Source organism: Glandiceps talaboti, chromosome 12 (genome assembly GCF_964340395.1).
Source record: "Glandiceps talaboti chromosome 12, keGlaTala1.1, whole genome shotgun sequence".
Lineage (NCBI taxonomy): Eukaryota > Metazoa > Hemichordata > Enteropneusta > Spengelidae > Glandiceps > Glandiceps talaboti.
Window position 1 is genome coordinate 13,254,083 of NC_135560.1, and position 23,755 is coordinate 13,277,837.

The 23,755-nt window shown below is 36.1% G+C and overlaps 2 protein-coding genes across 2 annotated transcripts; both read right to left on the bottom strand.

The window, feature by feature from the left end:
* Positions 1-1,267: 1,267 nt before the first annotated feature.
* Positions 1,268-2,967, bottom strand: LOC144443789 (ribitol 5-phosphate transferase FKRP-like). The gene has a single exon (XM_078133335.1). It carries the CDS (start codon positions 2,920-2,922, stop codon positions 1,351-1,353), a length of 1,572 nt encoding a protein of 523 aa, XP_077989461.1. The 5' UTR covers positions 2,923-2,967; the 3' UTR covers positions 1,268-1,350.
* A 2,539-nt stretch (positions 2,968-5,506) lies between these two features.
* On the bottom strand, positions 5,507-22,220 carry LOC144442955 (glutamate receptor ionotropic, delta-2-like). The gene is made up of 14 exons (XM_078132329.1): positions 22,046-22,220; positions 16,562-16,717; positions 15,091-15,354; positions 14,329-14,513; positions 13,709-13,762; positions 12,692-12,871; positions 10,592-10,765; positions 10,026-10,250; positions 8,990-9,181; positions 8,176-8,509; positions 7,379-7,628; positions 6,548-6,778; positions 6,103-6,346; positions 5,507-5,617 (listed from the first exon to the last, which is right to left on the bottom strand). The coding sequence occupies exons 1-14, from the start codon at positions 22,134-22,136 to the stop codon at positions 5,507-5,509; spliced, it is 2,691 nt and encodes an 896-aa protein (XP_077988455.1). The 5' UTR covers positions 22,137-22,220.
* Between the last annotated feature and the right edge of the window lie 1,535 nt (positions 22,221-23,755).

Consider the following 23,755-nt stretch of genomic DNA (forward strand, 5'->3'; position numbering starts at 1 on the left):
CTTTATAAATTTTAATCCCCATTTTAGCCATTCATCACACATAAAAAGTAAAGTATGGGGGGGGGGGTGCTCTCTGAAGACTTCTTCATGTGTGTGTGTGTGTGTGGGGGGGGGGGGGGTTGTGTTCTCTGAAGATTTGTTTAAAACACATGTATGCAAACAAAGAGAAATGCATTCCCTTTTAAGAAAGATACAAAAATGCTCTAGATTCAGACACTCATTTAGATTGACACTTGTTTTGAATAATTATCTCAGATTCAAGTATGTACCACTAGTAAGTTACCAAGATAATCTTGCAATAAGTGAACCCTATGAAAGATATAATAAGGGAAGAGACAAGAAGATCAGAGAGATTATGGTACATTCTGAAGTGTATAACAAAATGTGTGTATCTAGTGCTTGTATTGTTGAAAAAAATTATGGTTTTAACCACATTAAACAGACTTTCATTCTAATCTGAGCCATACATACTTTTTTGTAAGAGTGAAATAAACTAAATAAAGTTTGTTGATGTGTCAGTCATTCAGTCGGGTATCTTGACACGGAGGTATGTATGACACTTGTCAAAGCAAGCTGAATCTGATGCTGGTAATGCCACACTACACTGTCAGATCTGAATCTGATGCTGACATTACCAGAATTACATTCACTACATACATTCACCACATAATATCACGGTTCATACTTGCTTACTAACTAACTATAAATTGACGAGGTAAAGACAAGGCCCTTAGAAAGTTAAAACTTTACAATATCATATTTTCAAACTACCATGTTTCATATTTGATATTTTTCACGGTAAAAGCCGAAGAAAGTGACATAATGTGTGTGGATGGACTTTTCATGTTGACTTAAAAAAAATCAAAAAGCTGGCAATTAATTACTAAAAATGTATTGAACACTTTTATTTACTGAAAAGTTGAGTAAAATAAATACATTCGCTGATCTATAAAAGACAAATGGCAAGTAATATACAATGTGACTAATTTGATAAAAGTGACCACAGATTTGACGTCGTATAAAAAGATAAATAGTAGTTGTTTTAGGGAAGGATTTGCCCAGAGACTTGCCTTGGTGTTTACTATCTCAAGAGGTTAGTGTAGAAAGCTTCTTTGGTTAGTAACACCAAGACAAGTCTCTGCACTAGCTAGACAATGAATCAGGTTAGATTCCATAAAATATTTTACATTTTACGAGTGGGCCCTTTATTCTGTATTTTACACATTACTTGTCTTCTAAGACAAAGTTGTTATAAATATGATGGGAAATATATTAGTGGCTCATTCTCAGTGAGTTGGTTACTAATTTAAGACATTACAAAAATAAAATTTTGACTTCTATTCTCAATTTTCAGATATTTTTTGTCATCTTCACTTTATCTGGGTCTGGATATTGTGGATTTTCAATGACACCTTCACCAAATTTCAATTCTAGGAATTCTCTATAATTATTTGGCACAGAGACTTGCATTCCTATAAATTCTATTTTGTCCAGTGGTTTCAGATAATGTTCCGGGAATTCTGTATCTTGTCTATGTGTCTTAATCCAAGAGTCCTTCGTCATTATGCCATCTTTTTCATAAAATGGGAATATATCCACATGCATGTGATTTGTTGAACTGTACTGTACACGGAAGAAGTCTCCTTCCTGTGCCTTTTCCCATACATATCCATCGCGATCTACAACCGGATCCCCGACATCAAGATCTTTAAGTTGATCACACTTGGCAACATCTTCTTTGTATATTCCAATATCGACATCATAATCCCATGGAATTACATCACCCTGTCTAGCAGCACCTAGCAAACTACCTCCTTCTAACCAGTAACGTACTCCAGCTGATTCTAAAATCTCAAACACATATGCTGCAGTGTATTTTAAATGCTTCATACAACAAGGTGGGGTCCATTTCTGATGATACAAGTATTCTGGCATGTCGTCCACAATAGTACCAAAACACCTTGATGTCCCTTTGCTGCATCCATACCAGTCCGTTAGACCATCTGTCTGTACGACTTGCTTGATGCCAAAATCGTTGTAAAGCGAGGTCAGTTTTTCTTGATGACTGTTTGTATATTTCCAACGAGAATGAGGATTTTTATACAACCTGCTAAAAGACACTGACTGACTCGAAGTCATCAACATCACTTTCCATTTCCGTAAACTTGTTTGGATGTACAAGCTATCAGGTAGTGGTCTAGCATAAGGATGACTCAAACACATAAAGTCGTGTTTGTGCATCAATATAGCATGTACACCAGTGACAGCATCACATATATTTTTCTCAGACTTAGAATAAGTCATGTTCCATCCTCTCAAATCAACGCTCAATGATAAACACTCTGCCTGGTCGTTCTCCTCGACTGTGTCTACCTTCAATGCTATTGCACGTACATTGGTTGTCCCATGAGATTGTCTATACGACTTGAGTTTGGTGATCATTGATTCTAAAATCTTCGATGTATGTAAACGTATTCCGTCTGGTAAAAACAGTAAAAATTCAGTATGGATATAGTTTTCGGGTTTAGATTCAGCGTGAGATTTATCAAGTGGCGCCGTCAATGTTATTACCTTTACTTCGTTGTCCACGTTCCTTGGCACGTCAAGTGGCGGATATGGCTTCTTGTCAGCAATCACTACGACTGGAAGGGTTGGAAAAATATTGAAAACTGATTTTATCGTCTCTGATATCCCGTTATCGTAATCCTCAAATTCCCGAAGGATAACAGTGGTTTGTTCATGAGGCTGGAGTGTTTTTCCATCGGGTATGGCCCGACGATCGTCATCATCTTCGTCGGCCAGGGTGGCTTCATCGTGATATTGGTCGTCTAAACGTTGCTGCGTCCTTGCAACGTAATAAAGACCGACAAAATTCACACATATAGCGATAACTAAAAGTCCCTGGCACCTGGTTATCCTCATTGAGCTCCAAGATCAAGTTACAGCGAGAGGATGGGATGGGAAAGTCATTCATCACTGGAAGACGCCATATTGGAATATGCTGAAATCGGATTCGGATTCTAATTCTCATTCAGAATCGGAATCATATTTTTGTGGCGCTCCAATTTTTAAAGCCTCCAACAGTGAAGTGAAGATGACTGAGTCAGTTTTCGGCGATGTTTTAATTCCGCTAGCACCTCTTTCAAGAATCAAAGCACTTAGAATGGCGAATGGTTCAATTTTAATTCTTTGCGGATTCACTCTGTGTGTCTGTCTGTCTGTCAGCCCCTCCGTCTGTCCAATTTACTATGTTTACAAAAAAAAGTAATACATGTAGATGTGTATGACAGGTTCGAAATGAAACATTGAGCCTGAAAGAATGTTGGCAAGCGCATTCAAATAAATATTTTGGTGTCGAGCAAAGTTTGCAGCTGATTAAATGTTTGGCAATGGTGGGAAATATGATCATAGAAACTAAGATTTGAATGTAACAATATTCCAAGTTATTTTTTCCAACAGGTTAAGCAAATGAAATTTTCTTTATATTAAAAAAAAATACATTATTACTATTGATATTAGCAGCTACATTGTAAGAATGAAAACTACCATACCTTTAGCGGTGTCCTCCTCGTACTTGATGTTTCGCTCATCAGCCCTAGATTCGCATTCCAACGTCAAATTCATAAATCAATTAATATATCAACACAAATAGAAAACTTTGACCGTTGAACTTGACCAACATTTTCAAGGCCAAATAGCCAGAATTTCTCTTTCTACTCTGACTCAAGAGGTTGAATACACTCCAAGACCTTACCATTCAAACATCTACACCCATATTATAACATTTGAGCTTTCTTTTCATACTCTGATCTTTGAAATTTTCCTCCATCTTCGACTCCGAGGAGATTGTCACATGTTTTTAAATCTCTGATGTAACCCAATTTCTAATGGCTTGAAAAACTGTGGGACTGTCTTAGTCTCATGACAAATTAACGGACGTAGAAGATAGTTGTGTTGTGTTGTGTTGTGTTGTGTTGTGTTGTGTTGTGTTGTGTTGTGTTGTGTTGTGTTGTGTTGTGTTGCGTTGCGTTGCGTTGCGTTGCGTTGCGTTGCGTTGTGTTGTCTAGCCATGTTGTTTTGTTCCTTCAGGAGTAGAACAACCTTTCCGAAATATCAATTCTAAGGTCAATGCATGCATCCCTTTAGAAGAAGGAAAATGTGGTTAACATTTTATTTTTATTTTTCCCAGTTACTAGTAGCCTCCCAAGGGACAAGGGCTCTCTAAGCAATCTCACCACTGTTTCGCAATCACTCACTGAGTTAACTATTGCACACAAAAGAAAGAGAACACATTTGTTTTTGAAATATTTTATTCCAATAAACACTGAAAAATAGCCTGTGGACTTGAGCAAGTCTAGTCTCTGAAATAAGAGTATACTTTGTCAAATAAACACTCAGCTAAAATAAATCCGTCTAAAGCAAAGATGTCTCGCGACTATCTGAATAGTGAGCTATGTGTAGTCTCGGTTACCCAGACTCCCACTGTTGGGGGCTCTTCTATAGCTGTACATCTGATGGGAAGAAACCAATAACACAGAGACCATTTGAGAAACAACGGAAGACATTAAACTACCTAAACTAGACACTCACACATGAAAAAGAAAATATAATAAAATAAAAAAAACCCTCCTATTCTAAAATCGAGTGTAATTTTTTATGTTTTCATTTTTGAGGTATCACGTGACAGGAAGCACGCCTCTTCTATCTTCATATACCAATAAGGAGTGAAACTGACTCTACACAATACTATGACGATGTTAGCTATATGACGTAACAGCAGATCATTAAGTGTCTTGAAGTATTTACAGTGTACACATGTTAGCAACACCTATTTCGTCCACTTCATGCTTCAAAATATTAAACAAGAAGTTCTGTTTGTGTCATATACGAGGACCTAAATGTGGCTGTCCGTTGGAAAATCTGATAATACTCACCCGCGTGCGCGTGTGTGTATGTATGTGTAAATATTCTCTAAATCTTAAAATTTCAGAAAAAAATGGAAAAATATTGAAAGAAAGAAAACAAGGTAATTTTTTCACAAATCATGGTGTTCATAAGACTCTGTTCGACATCTTGATTAGTACAGACGGACAATTTTTAACCAATCACAGAAAATGTTTACAAGGCTAAATTGTCCTGCTTGCAACAGGGCCATGGGCAATGTTCGACCAATCACAGTACTCACAGGCCTGAATTGACATCTCGATAACAACAGGTGGACAATGTTCGACCAATCAAAGTGCTCACAGGCCTGAATTGACATCTCGATAACAACAGGTGGACAATTTTCGACCAATCAAAGTGCTCACATGCCTGCATTGGTACCCAGTTGTGAAGTAACATGGTTACGTTGGTATCCTGATTACAACTTGTAGACAATGTTCCACGTCCGCCAATTGTGTTGCTCAAAGGCCTAGGGATGTACTGACATCCGGATCGGATTGCAACATGTTCAACCAACCAATCAAACAACAGTAGTTGGACAGTGTTGATACAGGCACAGAACTTATAAAGCTGCAATTGTCTCTTGATTCGTCCAAGACTGAATGATCATGTTGTCGTCATGTTGACTAGAGACTGATGTTGACACTGAATTTCGTTTGGAGACTTGATATTTCTGTATCTGGATAAAAATAACATCAAGTTAATTGTTGGGTCAAATGTGAAAGTTTTTTCTTAAAGTGGTAAAATGTGAACGTTAAAGGCATTTTTCCTCTTAACATCTCAATGAATATTACTATAATATGTTGTAAGTTTAATTTGTAACCCCTAATTTTGCAAATTTCTAAGATTACTATTTCCATCTTGTGACATACAGAGCTCAAAACACCTAAATAATTTCTGTAAGACTAGCTGGCTCTTAAAACTATATCGTCTGCTTTTTCTTTATTACATGCAACATTAAATGCAATAACTGTAACTATGAAATATATCGGCACAAACCCAACAATTATTTTGAACAACAAATTATTATCATCAACTGGGTTTGTCCTTATTACCGTAAGCTCAAACTGGGTACACTTTAAATAAAGAACACACAACCCCTACTTGCACCTGACGCTGTGATGCAATTTTGAATTTTCTAAAAAACAAAATACTTACTCTTGTGTTTCTTGCTTCTAAATATTTCCTGTACTCTCCGTAAATACAATAGACCTTTTCCAACAACAGAGATAGAAATGCCAAAGCAACTCCCATCACTAACACATAGAAAACACCAGCTATCGTCTCCAGTTGGACATCAGTAGGCTGCCCTCTAGCAGCATTTGATGAACATATACTCTCTTTCTCAAACCATGTCCTGCGTAATTCTTCAAGACGACCTTTTTCTTGCATTTTAAGAAATCTGGAATAACAGACATCGGCTTATCATTAACGAAACTGAGCTGTTACTGCACATGCTTCACGAACATTTTTGATCCATGTGTTAATACTGCCCTCAACGAGTACCACCCGTGTGAGCCCTTATGTTGTTTTTATTGTTTTTATTTTTTATTTTTTATTTTTTCAAAGGTTCATTGTAGGTACGAGTAGAATATATACTCACAAGACTGAGATATCTTCCCTGTAGGGGGCGCCACGAGGAGTAGCAATGCCATAACCTTTGAGATTGAATGGTTTACCCACAGTCATGACGTCACAGTTTTGTTGTTTGACGTACTCTAAGATAGGTGAGTCCCAGAAGAAAGCATAATCTTCGTCAACAACTCTTTGATAACCATCGTCAGCTGTTGGAACCCATGCACTTGGTTTGACAGTACTCATAAAACTCCATAATCTGTAGAATTGATATTGGTCTAAATATTAAGTTTTCTGGATTTCATATAAACTACTTAATACAATCTTTGACATAGTGTCTGTTTCAAATATTGGAGTTGATTTCTGACAATTGATTTCTTTTTTTTTCAGAATATGAAGTAGTGTAACTAATACAAACTATACTTGAATAATTGTGTGGACATCAAGTGAAGCTGATATATCGATCATACTACCAGTCTCAGACCACTAAATCAATGGTCTGCCGAGTACCAGTAAAGTATGTTGGAAGGTCATATTAGTATATCCGTTCTGCAGTGAATGGATACAAAAAAAGCTCGGATCTTTGACTTGTTACGTACCTCAGTGAGTTTTCCAAGCAGCTCGATTCGTCTTTAATGTAATCGTGAAAACAAAACTCCGATATTTTGAACTAAAAAAATATCATCGTTACCATAGCAATTGACTGCAAAATGGACAGTGAATACATTGAGTCCCGTAATGTGGTCTACGACTACCCTAATAGCAATGGCTCGGTGAGACAGACTGTATAATTTTAAAGTTTTTGGAATCACTGCATATCAAGTAAATATTGTCTTGCAAGCAAATCTAAAAAAATTACCTAGAATAGAGTTCATCTTGGTCAGCTCTTCGTTCAAACCATCTCATAAGACTACTGCCCTCTATGGTACCATAGACGACTTTACTTTGTAAGGCAAGGTCTTCAAGTGAATTGATACTGGTGTCCATCCTGGACACCGTCAGAAATGCAGCTAGGTTTGCTGTGTAAGTTGCTACTACTATCAGTGAACAAAACCACCAGAACGCCCCCATCATACGCCCAGACATAGACCTTGGCGTGTCGTCAGCACCTGTAATACAAAATAAATGGTGAAAAGGCTGAAAGATCATGCGCACGTTAAAAGTTCAAAGTATCATCTGCATTTGGGAAATCTGGCGAAATTTATTTTGGGTCGAATTGACAACTACGTTATGAGTGTCAGTTCGTTCTCTGTCTCTTCTCGTTCCATGTCTCTTTCTCTTCAACTGCCCCTTCGCTGTCTTAACTACCTCGAGCTCCATATCTGTCAGGTATGCTTGCAAATATGTTTAGCATTCAAAATCTTTAGAAGGCAGTACAAAGTCTGTCTGTCTGTCTGTCTGTCTGTCTGTCTGTCTGTCTGTCTGTCTGTCTGTCTGTCTGTCTGTCTGTCTGTCTGATTGATTGATTATCTGTCTCACACAGACACGCCCACCCAAGCTCCCACAAACTTTGAGACTTCAGATATCGAGATCGATCGATCGAACCAGACACGCCCCACCCACCACCACTCCTCCTACATACATACATACATACATACATACATACATACATACATACATACATACATACATACATACATACATACATACACTTACCTTGTTGCATTAATCCAGAGAAAGTAAACCATATACTGTTCATCAGAGTGAATCTCACGGTTTCTCTACTCGGCTTGTTTTTCTTCAGATTGTAGCTACTGAATGGACTCAGACGATCTAATACACATAAGACGATTCCAGTAAAGAGAATACTGGCTGCTATGCAACCCCATACACTGATACGCAGAGGACGTAAAAATGCAAAAGTGTTGGTTGTTTGTTGTGGTTTTCGTATCAAGATACTGGCCCCATAGTTCATGAATGGCTTGGTGAAATCGACAACTGTACCTCGTGATGACGTAATAATCATACCTGCGACAGCGAGGTGAGCTCTCTGTGAAATGAGAAAAAAAAAGTTTACAAATTCGAGAATTTCACATTTCTTTCCGCATTAGTTTGGTCAATATCATACACTATAATTAAATATTCGGATAAACCATCCCTTCATTAGAATTTGGTAATTTTTGTGTTCTTGAGTGCAAATGTTAAATTTGTTGAATTTTATTCTCTTTACACAAGGGTCCGATCCAATGACATAACCTAATCAATTTCATCATAGCATTGATAGAAACAGCTACAACAAGTTCAAATGGTCACGATAGAACCCCCCCCCCCCCAAAAAAAAAAAAAAAAAAAAAAAAAAATCTAAAGAAAAACAAGTTTTTCCCAGGGTGCACAATGTTATTCAGCCCTAATCACCAAATTAATGCTATAAAAATATATATTCAATAAGTGCAATATCTCTCAGATATCTCTCAGTTCTTAAATAAACCTGGTTTGAATGAAATCAGAGTCCAAAACTACCGACACTTACTCCATAGTATACTTCTCCTACCAGACCATTCCAAGTACCGTCATCATTCTGAGATCCGTATTTATTATCTGGTACTTCGTACAACTCATATTTGACCTTCAGAGTATCGGCAATTTGCATAATAAGATCCATGCAGTATCCAGTGTACTTGGGTCCAGTTTCAGTGTCCTGTCTCATCATAAAGGGAGACTCCTATATTGACAAGAATCGTGAGAACAGATACTTAATTTCTCGGTGAACTATAACAGTGAGGTGAACTATTACAGCGGTCCAAACTAGGTTTCTCAATCTATCAATACTACAAGTTTGAACTCAGAGCAGTCTTAGCCAAGATGGATATTAACATATTCGTTCTTCTAATTCTCTGATTGAGATGTATTGAACCCCGTTCCTAACATTCTCCATTCCTTATACCAGTAAACAATGGACACTAGTCAAAGGACACTGTACAATTTATCTAGGGACCAATACTTATGATGAAGAGTTCATTATGACGAATCGAATGATCGACTTTCTTCAATTCGGATTCAACCCACTGGATTGCGTTATGGAATGCCTGTTGATTATATTCCAATGTACAAGTATCTGACCAGGGGCACGAGGCAACAATTCTGGTGAAATCCGAAAATGATAACAAGACAAGTAATACAATGAAACAAGTTGATACAATGAAACGGGAGCCCCCCCCCACCCCACAGAAAACAGTTGTAAAGTAAAAGCAAACGTTTACGATGTCCCTTAGTACAGTTGAATGTATAATTCAAAATAGTTATGTTTACATTGTAGACTCAATTCGTACTTAACCATTAATCAAATCATAACAAACAAACAGACAAACAAATAAACGAACGAACGAACGAACAAACAAACAAACAAACAAACAAACAAACAAACAAACAAACAAACAAACAAACAAACAAACAAACAAACAAACAAACAACAGAAAAGACTTATATGATACAGTAACAATTAAGGCTTACTTACAAACACAAATTAAAACTCAATGTACTCTAAAAGCTTTAATTTCAATATTTACCAAAATTGTGACGATCCTTAAAGTGTGGTTGATCTTGTAAGAGTCAAAGTTTCTGGTGAAGGGAGTCTGGATCAGTCTGAGTTTGCCGAGAGTATCCCAGGATCCAATGCGCCATAATTGACTGACATTCATTAGATTTTCAACGCTCATAATCTCCATGTTGATATGGTCGTTGTAACTTCCTTGACGAAATGATATATCACCAAGTAACCCTTCTAAACGTATCTGGAGACCAAAATATATAACATTTTACAAATTATTTATGATTTTCGATTACATACACACTTAGTAAGTATGTCAAATTTCACCAAAAGATGATTCTTTTCAACGGTGTTGGTTACAATAGGCTGATGTTGCAGGTCTCACTCATACCGTAGCCAAACTGTATGAACATTTTCTCGGGTACATTTTATATATAGTTTATTTATAATTTTATAATAATTAATGATAATAGTAAACATTTCTAAAGCACCGGTTATCCACAAAAATTTTCGTAGGTGTTTCACAGAATAACAGACGAGGAAAAACAATAATGTTCACGAATAATTTCACTTATTACACTTCACCTTTCGCATAGTTTTTTTGAATTTCTGTGACCCTCTCAGTGAATTTTGCCCATCTTTCCCCACCGCTCCATCGCAGCTCAAATTTGTGGGACCAACCCATTTTCCTCTGATGATGACGTCATCGATCGCAGTTGCCATCGTCAGAATTGCGTCATACAGATATGCGTGGATAACCTGTTATTAACATGTGAGATAGAAAACAAGATGAACGTTTGTTTATTTTTTTGGATGTGTCTTGTGGTCAAATATTGTTGACACGACAAGAAACGCCTTCACTCTACAGGCAATCAAACAGTTTTGAATGTTGGCTATCGCTTCGATTCGTTGCAGAAGTCTTGGGCGGGGATATATTTGGATAGTTTACACCTTATTGAACCTGTAACGAAACTTTTGTCCTTTCACGGGAATCCGTGGCACATTGTGTCCAATAATCGGAACTCGGAATTTCCTTAACTCAGACAGAGTGTACACACGTCATTATACTTGTAATCCATAAACCAATGCAAACCAAGAGGTCATCTTCGGTACATGTATAGCCATGGCATATTATATGATTTTGAAAATCGTTGACTTCACGTACAAAGTTAGCAATTCTATCTTAAAAGATATGGCAATGGCAAAACAATTAAAGGATTTCATTTCGCATCATGAATGTTTGAGTGCTATCCATACACATACTAACATATCAAGCTAGATCTGTGCTGCACACTGACCACATAGTACAAATAGAAATATAAAAAAAAAACATCAAAATATGCCAGCCATTCTATTTGTTGCTTTTCATTGTGCAGGGCCAACATTGAAACGCACGGTGAATTGAAATACTGCACAGATGACCACATATAGGGACACAATGTGCAAACAGCATAATCAGTACTGCAGCACACCAACAAATACATGTGTATAATAATACTAACTAGCACATGTACTTGATTACAGTCCAGTAGTGCGTTACTCAGCAGCACACACTAGATGAAACAATGCTAAAGCATATGCGATCATTGACCGTAAAGCAAAGCAGTTTTCACATTTTCTCACAGAAAAAAGACAACTGTAGCTGCACTACGCCGTGCTGTGGAATGATTAGGGAAACCAACATTGTCCGGGATGGGGGTCTAAATGCGAAATATTCTTAAAAGAAAAATCTGGTTCAGAATAATAAAATGATACATTGCTTGAGCATTTCTAATCGAGCCCACTCCGCAAAAAATAATGGTGGGACCCTTATCCAGTTTTACGTGTACGGCACATGTCTAGAGAGAGGGTCTTTTACAAACCGTGCTTTTCGAATCCAAAGAGCGGAACTCATCCTAAAAGAAAGAAAATAACAAATAAAGATAGAAAATAAATAAATGAATAAATAAATAACTGAATAAACAAAATGATATGAGTGTTCTGTAATTAAACAAATAACAATACATCAGCTAATGCATATTTGTAATGAGTTTGAATAACGACTTTGGGGAGCAAATACACAGTGAAAAAGAAGTACATGTAAGAAACCCGTAGAGGGAAACACCGTAACAGTATGATGGATCTTGGTGGTTACTATGTTTGATATAAAAAAAGTATACGTACATTAGTCCAGTTATTGAATCATTACAAATGAGGAATTTTACTCGCAGTCAAACATTTTTGGATACACCCGTAACGATGCTGATGAAACTTTGAGATTCACATTCAAAGAATTCTGTGATTAAACATTTTAATTTGAATCTGTGAACTCTGAGGCCATGAACATTCATTCGTACATGTTAAACCATGCCTTGTTAGCTAGTAAATGGTAAATATCTCGATCATGTATAATTAAAACTGACAGTATGACGTTATTATTGGCCAAAACATTCGAAATCTGCCAACAAGGCCTCTTTGTCCATATACTTCTACTCAACACAACGCAGACGTCAATTTGCACCATCTTGTCTTGTGTTATGTTAGCCGGGGTCTCAATTACATTGTATTACACATTGTGCCACTCAATGTATTCTCACATGACGTCATCACCCTGCGAGAAGACTAAGTAAATGTGAAAACATTTGGAAAAAAATGACGACCCCCAAAAAGTAAAAAACACTTTCGCATATTGGTCTGGTCGCTTACCTGTGCTGTTTTGATCGGCGATAGAGCTGCATTGGTTGAATTTGGATGGTACCCGAGTCGTATTCGGGCCCATGCTTCGGCAAACTTCGTATTATAAGTATGTGTCGGTATACTTTGTCGTAGAACTGTGACGATGCCAACGATACCGTTCAGCTGACGAAGTTCAATATCACTCATTACCTGCTTATAGACAAAAATACAATGTGAATAGAAAGGTCTTCGTGTACAAAAAATCTCACTTAAAGTGACAAAGCATTTAAGTTTATTATTCTTGATGGTAAATTTGTTTTATATTCTGTATACTCTGCAGTTAAACAACTACATTCATATTTACTCACTGTTGAAGCTCTCACCAACTATTCAGATAGCTAACGTAGGGTAAAAATGACACCATGACATAGTTATCAAAATCGAGAAACGCAAAGATGTCAGTTACCATTTGCTTTTTTTTAAATCAAAGAAAGAAAGAAAGAAACAATATATTTACTAACTTTGCTCTTTATAAGTTTTGTATGTTTTGTCCTAGACAATAAACAGTTTGAGGGTTTATATATGAAAATTTCATACACCGACTTTGGCCACAAATGTTGGTTGTAGACAGCGCAATGTTAAGAAAGTTAATGGTACAAATAATCAGTAGACTTGATACAAACATATGCAAAACCACAAGAATATATATGTGATAGCATATCTAAAATGATAACTGGTATAAAACACTCATTAAACATTATTACAATGCTAATTCTCACAAGTCAGAGGATAGATTTTACAGCTGAAGAAACCAAAAAATAATACCTCTGCGCTGGGGTGTACATTAAGCGCTGCCGTAAGGAGGCTAGTGATTTTTACGACAATGTGAAATGCAGTGAATGACGGTTCGGTCGTTAAATCCTACACCGTGTGCCAAAACATTGTGTGCCTATGGTAATATATACCATTGATATGTGTTTATTTACGTTATGATTTCATACATGGGCAATATTGAAGAGTTAAATCATAAGGGGGTATTTTTTTTACCTGGGCTACTATTAGCCATTGATATTCGCCTATGGTCATACCAAATGATGAGGCCTAAAAAGGAAGAATGGAAATATGAACACATGTTGAAGTATTAAATGGCATCATATGAATATTTATTTTCCTCATTACATGATAATTGTTGACGTCATTAGCTCCTACACACCTCACCAACTCAGTCCACATATCCAAGATTCCCATACCTATCTCCTTGCATGCTTCACCCCTCTCATATGTCTGTCTGTCTGTCTGTCTGTCTGTCTGTCTGTCTGTCTGTCTGTCTGTCTGTCTGTCTGCCTGCCTGCCTGCCTGCCTGCCTGCCTGCCTGCCTGCCTGCCTGCCTGCCTGTCTGTCTGTCTGTCTGTCTGTCTGTCTGTCTGTCTGTCTGTCTGTCTGTCTGTCTGTCTGTCTGTCTGGCTGGCTGGCTGGCTGGCTGGCTGGCTGGCTGGCTGTCTGTCTGTCTGTCTGACTCCGACCTTCATAGACGATGTCCGACACAAACCCCGCAAAATCACTTATAAAATTTATTGCGGACAAACGGTCGACCAGACGGAATCCAATGTAATAACCCTCCTCAAGGCTGTGCCTGAAAAGGGAGGGGGCTAAAAATAATTACATACCTGTGTTAATATATGAACGGTATTCTGCATATTACAATACACCGCGAAATGTTTCATATTTCTTTCTTTTAATGTTGCCAATTGTTGTCTTGTATTCATTGTACTGTCACATTTTATCATGATCACACGCGATCCTCTGTAGTGCTCAGATGCAATTTGCAACATTTCACGAATCTGAATCTGATCTGAATAGAAATATGAAAACAAGTTATGTTTACTGTCTTGTATTGCCTAGTATTACCCCTCGTGCTCCACTAGACCTAGACACTAAATTTTGACGATATCTTAGACTACTACATGCGAAATTAGTGTATAAATTCGTTGATGTTAACGGCTACTTTAACAGGTGAAAGACAAGTATAGGAAAGCCAGATCCCACGTAAAATTTAACGTGTGTAGTTTTTAACTTTAATCTTCGTTTAACTTTATTCCTACCCTTTTGCAACATGTTTTTAAATAGTACAGTGATTATCACAGTTCTTGAAACTGTCAGAAAGTATTGATGGGGTCATCTGTAACTACAGCTTTTAACTAACCCGACAAATATTTCTTATAATTGAACGATATTATATATATATATATATATATATATATATATATATATATATATATATATATATATATATATATATATATATATATATATATATATATATATATAAAAACCAATCTTTAAAATTGTTTTAAATTCTGACTGAATGTGTAGAGCGCCCTCAGACATGATCTCCTCTACTTCAGGACTTGATGCAGGGTACCACGTACCTTCTGAGTCGTCATAAAATACAACTGTCTTATTCCATCTCATCAATGTTATCAGATCTAGAGTAGCAATGTTACTCTGGGTCATATTCGGTCGTATGCTGAACGTGTATCCATCGTAAGGGGGCGCCCTCTCTCTGCACCGATTATGTAACACCCCAATGTGTGGAATGTGATGGACGTCTAGCATGGATTGGATCGCTTTATTTACGTCACAAGTTAGTGACGTCACCACAGCTGACACTCTTGATTCCAACAGAGAACAGGCTGTGTGGAGAGAAGGCAATAGAAAAAAAATATTTGCTCGGTTATTTTGTTCATGATAATCGTCTTGCAACACTGTTGCAACAACATATCAGAAAGAACCAACTAATCGTTAAAAATGTTCTGATGAAAGAATAATATGACGTCATAAATTTTGCACAAAGATCGAATCGTCAATCAAGATCAAAAGCTTTTAGAGGGTACGTGTAAAACCCGCCAAACTGGTACTTGGTACAAATACGATTAACTCTGTCCGCAATAGTACGGAAAACAGGTTGTATATTCATTAATATGCTGTCTGCCTGCCCACATTATTGCTTTCACCCAGGTAAGGTACAGGTCGTCCTCAGACAACGTTCCCGTTGTCCGCAGCGTGTCTGTGAAGTATTTATAGAGCAGATGACACTCATAAACTCTTATTATTCCATATGAAGTTAAAGATACTTTACACTTTAATTAAACGATATCGTGTCCATTTCATTTAATCATGCATGGATGCCAGACTGATAAATTGTAACGAACTTAATTAAAACATTACTCACTGGGATTTAATTTCGATGATATCAATGACAACGGAAGATTAATTTTTTTAGTGAAATCCAAACCATTTTTTCTCTCTCAAGTTTCTAAACGCGTACAGAAAACAAATGATTGTAGGGTATTCTAAAACTTTAAAGTCACAAAAGCTGAGTTTATTATTTTTTTTACTCACGTGAAAATACTTAAATGAATTTAAAACCACATTCCAGGATAATGTCAATGAGGATCCATGATTCCATTTCATAGTAGGAATTCCTGAACAATTTTGATACCTAGACAAATGACGTCATCAGATCATTTATGAGTCATATCTTAATATTAGGTTTGAGTTCAGTCAGTTGCAAGTGGTGGTTAAGTGTGCTTCAGTAGGTACAATACTGTGAGTACCTTTTCAATATGCAGCAAAAACTTCCGCCAAAATATGTATAACTCAGCTTGTACCACTTTAATCATTTTACTATGAGTGTTTGTTGTCAAATTCATTTTGGGATATCCTGTCGTGTTCGTTTATTCATTCGTTCATTCTTTTTTTTTTATTCTCACTTTACATTCTTCTATATCCTGGTAGATTAATTTCTTATCGTAACGGTTGATTGAACTCGGCGCATTTAATTAATTGGGAGATAAGATCCGTCTGTTAATTAATGATAAACCTGGTTTCTATGGTTACCTGCTTGAATGGCCGCAAAGGCGTTGTCAGCAGGTGTTCTCCGGATGATGTACTCCAGACGCCGATTTGATAACAGGTCTTCATCTTCGTTAATATGATCCAGGGCAAGATTGACTACGTTCTCTTCCATTTTACTTCCACCTTCAACTATCACACCTGTCGATAAATGAAACCAAATGAATCCTTATTAGACATTGTAAGATTACATGTAAATAACAATGTCCTCGTACTCATCACACAAAAAAATGATGTCCTCAGTTTGTCTGTTGGAAATATAGATACTGGAAAGAGTCCTCTCCAAGACTATACTCTAGGTTTTTTAGTTGATATTGTAGGTAATATCCCAAGTCAACTATCAGCCTACTACTCCAAGATATATGTTTGAACATAAAGACATCTTCTAAGAGAAGAGTTGGGCCAACCAAACAACTAAGTAAGTCTATATTTCAATTGAGTTGTACACATACCCGTGGACATATTTCATGTTTAATTATAATTAATTCAATCCATTTCATTTATGCAAATTAATACAAATCATCTCATTACACTGATGTAGACTTTCAAATGATACAGAACACATGTTGACATATGATGTTAAAACACACATTTGAAAAGTTAAATTCCGTTAAAAGTGAAAGTGAAACACAACATCCGAAGACTGTGCACACAGCTGCAGCATGAGATACGTGGTGTCCCTGTGGCATATATTACCTACTCTCGCTATAAAGTTCTTGCTTACCTAGCGTGTTAGATTAAATGTTTCAATACAACGATGGCGGTTCACTGTATGCACAGACACGCCTGTTGTTCATAATGTCAATCTATATACTAGTATTAACATAAATCGACCATAAACCACCTTTCCTAGACTCATGCGATGATATTATTTCTATGGTGAAAAAAATAAATATTTTTCACATAAACACAACTGATACAATCTTTTTTCTTCTTAAGCTGCTGTACCCACCGATTGTGTCAAATTCTAAAAATTGACAGGCTGGTAATGGTTTTGATATTAGTTTAGGCCACTATATCTCCGTCGATTTTTTACAAAACATTTTTATTAATCATATAGCAGAGCGACCCCTTTTATGCCAGATTAACATAATTGACACGTGAAATACGCGTGTATTTAATAATACAAATTAGACCTGTTATAGACACAGACTTATATCTATTTCCTTCCTAACATTTACTTTAACTATTTGAACTATACACCTGCATCTTACTCTCTGTCTATATATCTATTTCCTGTAGTGTGCTGAATTTAAAATAGATCTCGGGGATTTAAACCACATTGAAAGAGCTCAAGCCTTGATCTACATGACGTGTACCTAAACGAAGATATTAAAGTTGTCATAGAAAATGGATATGGGTAGGATAAAGGTCATGTCAGCTAATGGCGAAACTATTACAATATGGCGGGTCTAAGTATCATTTTCAACAGACAGACATTCACATTTAGTGGATACTTGGAAATAACACATTTTGTTTGGTTGTTAAGATTTCATCTGCAGTGCCCGGTTTCGAAAAGACAACCTTCCCGTACGTTAATCTTTTTAAAGCTTTAGACACTATTAGATGAAAACAAAGAAATAAATAAATACAACGAACTCCTTATCAGGTTGCGTTATCCTTAGATCAAATCGTTGTGAAATGGTATATAAATGTAACATCAACGAAACAACTTGTAAGCTTATATGGACTGTCAAATTATAATCCGTGTGCTTAGGGACTTTGTCGCATCTAAATCCACGCCCATTTGCATGACATCCCTGGGGGAATGGATGCTAAAGATACAACAAGATAACCGAAGTTCGCCCATAAACCGGAGATATATATAGTATATATCATCTGTTCAATTTTAGCCACACAGTATTCAGTATTATCACATCGTCTTATTCTTCCTGTTCTGACCAGTCACGTAAACTACATTCTATTTTGTCCATTCATGACAAAAAATCCGCATTTTCTATGATGTTTCTATTATTTGAGTATTTGATTTATATTTACATAGCGAAAATCAGTAATAGAAAAAAAAATATTGTGGAAATCTAGAGGCACAAAAGGCAGTGAGAAAGGAAGTAAGAGAAAGAGGGGAAAATGGGGCATAAGAAAGGATGCAAAGAAAGGTGAAGTTTTCGTAAGTCTTAGTTCATCTAATTCTCTTTGCGTTTCAACACAGACGACACGATTTTCTTGTCAGTTGTACGAGTATCAGTTACAGTCTGTTTTGACAGAACTGTTTTCTTTTCCCCGTGGTCATGGTTTAATGAAGAAACGAGTGGCGTTGATACTCTTTGTACGTTCCTACGTGTTACTCACTCGTTATAAGTGTACTAGAAATCTAATAACGTGTTTGCACAATGAACAGGAGAACATGGTCTACTTCACGATTATCGATAAGTGTCTCGCTGATAGAATTAAATTTTGTCGTAATTTGTGTTGTGAAAAAACTAACAGTGCCATGTCTTGTAAAGTGGCAATGTGGATGAAAAAACAAGAGTAGTATTTTAGATTTTAGCATGTTAATAAAAACAATTTACTGTGTTTTTCCACATGGCAAAAATGACACTATACATAGACCAATGCAGTCCATATTTGCATATTGCGTAGCTGAACCAGATCACACAGTAATTAATGGCCCCTTCAATCAGTTATGGCGATCTCTTGAAAACATGAAATTATGCAAATCGACCTGATTGATATGCAAACTAAGGCCAACCAAATCGCATGGTAATTAGTGTAATTAGTTATGTTATGTTATTGTTTATTAAAGTGTCCTATGTGGACTTATTTAAGTTAAACAATGCTTAAATAAAATTTACTTACAAAGAGCCACATCCAGCCCTCTGGCTTATAGGACACAAAAAGAAATATCAAAATACATAAATAAATAAATAAATAAATAAATAAATAAATAAATAAATAAATAAATAAATAAATAAATAAATAAATAAATAAATATCACATACTTTTTCATTATAAATAAAGGTTTCTTACGATTAAATGCTTTGTGTAGAAAATTTGCGGTATCAATGGGAAATTTTAACTTTAAATGGCATAGTTTATCGTATATGACTAAAGTTTGGCATTGAAGTTATTATTTTATCCATTAATGCTTTCCTTATATCCTTGTTTAAATTACAGTAAAACGTAAAATGTACTTCATCCTCTGGTGATTTTTTAGTAACCTTTTCAATAAGTTATAGCGATTTCGTGAACATCGTAAATTATGCAAATTACCTAATTGATATGCAAACTAAAGCAATATACGCAAATATGTGACATAGCATTATCAGTAACTCTGCCTTTCACTTGCTACATCTGTCCAGTAATCCCCCAGTAAAAATTATCAATTATATCAAACACAACTATCATTGATTCTATTCGTGATGTATTTAGTAGACAATAAACGATAATTACGACTAAACCATTATATATCTAACAAAACAGTTTCAGAAAACGTCCCAGTTACAGCTTTTGCAGTTTAAACCATGCATTTACTAATATAATATTCAAATTGGTTGAAATATACACGATCCCCGTATACCGGACGTAATCCATTTCCTCATTTCTTCGTTGGTATGCAAGACTTATTTCTAGGCTATACAGTCAATTACAGCCAAAATTACTATCCAAATTGATATATCAGACAACTGGTATGTGACGGGCGGATATTTCAATATCTGGTTGTAGAGTTCATTAAAGTGTATTGTTGATATCAATCAACAAATTGTAATATCGGCATGCATGTCAATAAAGATATGTACTTGTAATCCCATTTCATTTTGATAAAGGAGGACACTGTATGATAGCTTCGGATAGTAATCACTCAATACTATATTTTAGTCAAAACAGCTGCACAAGCTTTGTTGAAAAGAAAATTTCTTTGCATTTTTATCTTTTGTTAACAAAATAACATTGAAATAGAAAAGAAAAAAAATGAAAGAATGAACAAGTATTGACAGTGTACGGTATTGTGGAAAGACTTACAGGAGCGTTGACAAAACTGAAAGTATATAAATTAGGTATGCGCGTGCGTGCGTGCGTGCGTGCGTACGTACGTGCGTAGGTACATACGCACATACATACATACATACATACATACATACATACATGCATACATGCATACATACATACATAAATTAATTCGAAATGATTTCGAGAATTCAGAGGTTTGTGGTTTCAAATAATAAATGCATCAAATTTCATACAGACTTTATTTTCATACATGATTGTTAACTTGTTATATTCACATTGTCCCTTTAGACCTTACAACCCGAGAAACCTGCCCTAGTTCTATTTTCAAACCATGGTAACTGTATACGTCAGTAACATTTAAGTATTTTTGCCCTAATTTTAGTAATGTAAACATACAATTTGGACAAATTACTGACAGTTCACATGTAATTTTAGTAATGTAAACATACAATTTGGACAAATTACTGACAGTTCACGTGTCATCTCCGTTAGACTTGGGGAGATGTCGGTAATTGTAAACTCCATGTATATGCTCAGAAGAAATTTGAGACAAGAAAACCTATTTTTGTTAGGCAACGCTACTGGATGTTGCTATATAAATACTAACTTTGATAGTATAGGCCTATATAGTACTACAGTTGCACTCAGACCACAGTGGTCTGAGATTTGCACTGTCCTCCTGTGTATGTGCTTTTCATACACATCTTAAAAAACAAACTGAGCGAGAGTTTGAGTGCACCTCAAAGAATTTTGTCTTGTGGCAACTGCCTCGACCTATCACATCGCCTTGTCAAAAGCCAGAAGGGGATTTTAAGTGACAAACTAACATATACAAGGAGAAGCAGGCAGACAGCTAGCACGTGGGAAACAGATACAGGCAGCAATACATACTATAGAGCAGACTTGTTTTAGCAGTTTTCATGATCGAGATAAATACATCCTACAAGTCTGCTACTATTTCAAAGTTATATTTCCCTTATAACCGTTTTTATGGACACAACTATTTAGTTGTTGGTGTCTTTATTTGCTAGGGACAAAAATGATTCAGAATATTCTTGGTAGAAAAATACCTAATTGTAAGGATTTAGGCGGGTGAATACATTAGTCATGACTTGCTGAGTTTAACGGTGAAATCATTGGGGATGCAAGGTGAGTGAGGCAAGTCATGGCGGCATATTCATTAACGTGATCCTTATATCGCAGCCAAGCTTAATGATTACATGAGCTCTAGAAATACATATCGAGCTTTGGAAACTGAGAAACTGTCAATCAATGAATCTATATGAATGTCATTAACTGAGACACTTGAGACAACTCAGAAAATGACCAAATATTTACAACATTTGCTTGTGGAATTGGTCGTCTTTGTGAATGTTCTTTTAGACAGGACAACCTCAACTACTAATTACACGAGAAAATATGGTGTAGATCGAAGTTTCGCGCATACTGCTTGAAACTGAATCTCCATGAATTGAAATCTTGCACACGTTCTTCACTTACCAAGTCGGATTACGTCAAAGTCAGTTGAAATCTCTCCCAAGCCACAAGTACACATACTGCACACTAAGAACACCAGTACGTAAATATCCATTGCCTTGTTTAAGGTAAACGATAGGTGATAAAATCCATGCCCGGCTGGTAGATTAACTCAATGTATCCTGTAGTTTCATCAATATTGTCCCCCACTCTGACATATCCACAGACTTTGGCTAAAATATATTGGTGTCTACGTGTCACGGTAGTCGAGATATATTACATATGAAAAGATGTTTCCATAGAGACGAAGAGAGTGTACTAATCAATCAGTGACAATTGATGAGTGGTTAATAAACATTGACAGTGAAAGTGACACTGTGCTGATGACGGTACGGTATGCTTCCCACGTCGGATTTACTCAAGTCCTGTTCGTTCGGCCATTCCACTAAATCGTAGGTGTGCAAGTGTCTGACGGTAGAGATGAGACCCATAGTATGGTATGCGGAAAAGTAATCCAACTTGTCAAACCAATTTCCCCTTTTCAATATAATTTTATATATAGTATCCCCCAAATATCATTATCATTATTGAAAAAAAATGCTCGCTTCTAGCTAATAAAGACACTGCAAACTATTATGAACAGACCTATTAATACAACAATACGCCCATTCTCGATCGATTCATCGCATTTCATGGTACTACGCTTAAGTAAATATACCCATTTTCTTTGACTATTAACATTTATTGTTAGTTTGTTTGCGCCGCGAGGACTCCCACCTTCTGTGTCAAATCGTCCATTCAGTAACTTTTTCTAAAACTGTTGATATTGCCTTTTGACAGGTTAGTGTCCTATTTCAGGCGTTCAAGTAAAAACACACACGTTAATGTAAATGTATTAATTGCAATAATGTAATTGTGCATGTCTAATTGAAAAATGAGGAGTGTCGGAAATGAATTTAATGTAATGACGTGTTAATGATTACATATAAAGTCCTTAGAGCTGCACTGTCTGCAACTGTAACATTTTTATTAATGTTTTGTTTGATACAATAACTTACTCCTAATATCATACATCCTGGATAGTATTGAATCACTTGTAGGTAAACATATTTTGTGTAGATGTATATACAATAAATAAAATAAAATAAAATAAAATAAAATAAAATAGATTTTTTGGACCCGCACCCAAAACAGCGCCCTCAACGACGATCATTATTTCAACCTGTTTCTGTACTGCTTATGGATAATACTGACCACTGCACTGGTTAACATTTACAATGTCTAATTATAGGTATTTTAACAATTTTCAGGGAATGTATTGTGGCTGTCTGGTCAAAAAAATGATACTCCAGTTACACCAGTGCAGTTTTAACATGGTAACAGCTTCAAAACGGAGCTTTCGCTCAAGATTTAAATTTGCCACTACATTACCTACGGATAATATTGACCCCAAATTAACAAGTAATTTCTTAATAATCAGCCAGGCCATCTCTATTTCAAGGAGTATTTGTTGACACTATATATGAAATGTCAATTCAGGGGAAGGAAACAGAGAAAATGTGAAACTCTCTTATTAGACAAACTCAATCGTTGGTGGAGCTCTGCATCATTAGGCTAGTGTCATGGGTGTCATGTATCAAACTTTCTGGTTGTATGTTAAGCACACGTGTCAGATTTCTAGATGACTGAGTCAGGCGGTAAATTTTTTGCATGTTTCAAAGTTTGAGATAACAA

What these genes read in the sequence shown, in the direction of transcription:
- LOC144443789 (XM_078133335.1), bottom strand. Translation starts at nt 2,922, where the DNA reads ATGAGGATAACCAGGTGCCAGGGACTTTTAGTTATCGCTATATGTGTG.
- LOC144442955 (XM_078132329.1), bottom strand. Translation starts at nt 22,136, where the DNA reads ATGGATATTTACGTACTGGTGTTCTTAGTGTGCAGTATGTGTACTTGT. An exon ending in AATGGCTAATAGTAGCCCAG is followed by an intron (nt 12,872 to 13,708) that starts GTAAAAAAAATA and finishes GTCTATAAGCAG; the next exon opens with GTAATGAGTGATATTGAACT. An exon ending in TAGAAGCAAGAAACACAAGA is followed by an intron (nt 5,618 to 6,102) that starts GTAAGTATTTTG and finishes ATCCAGATACAG; the next exon opens with AAATATCAAGTCTCCAAACG.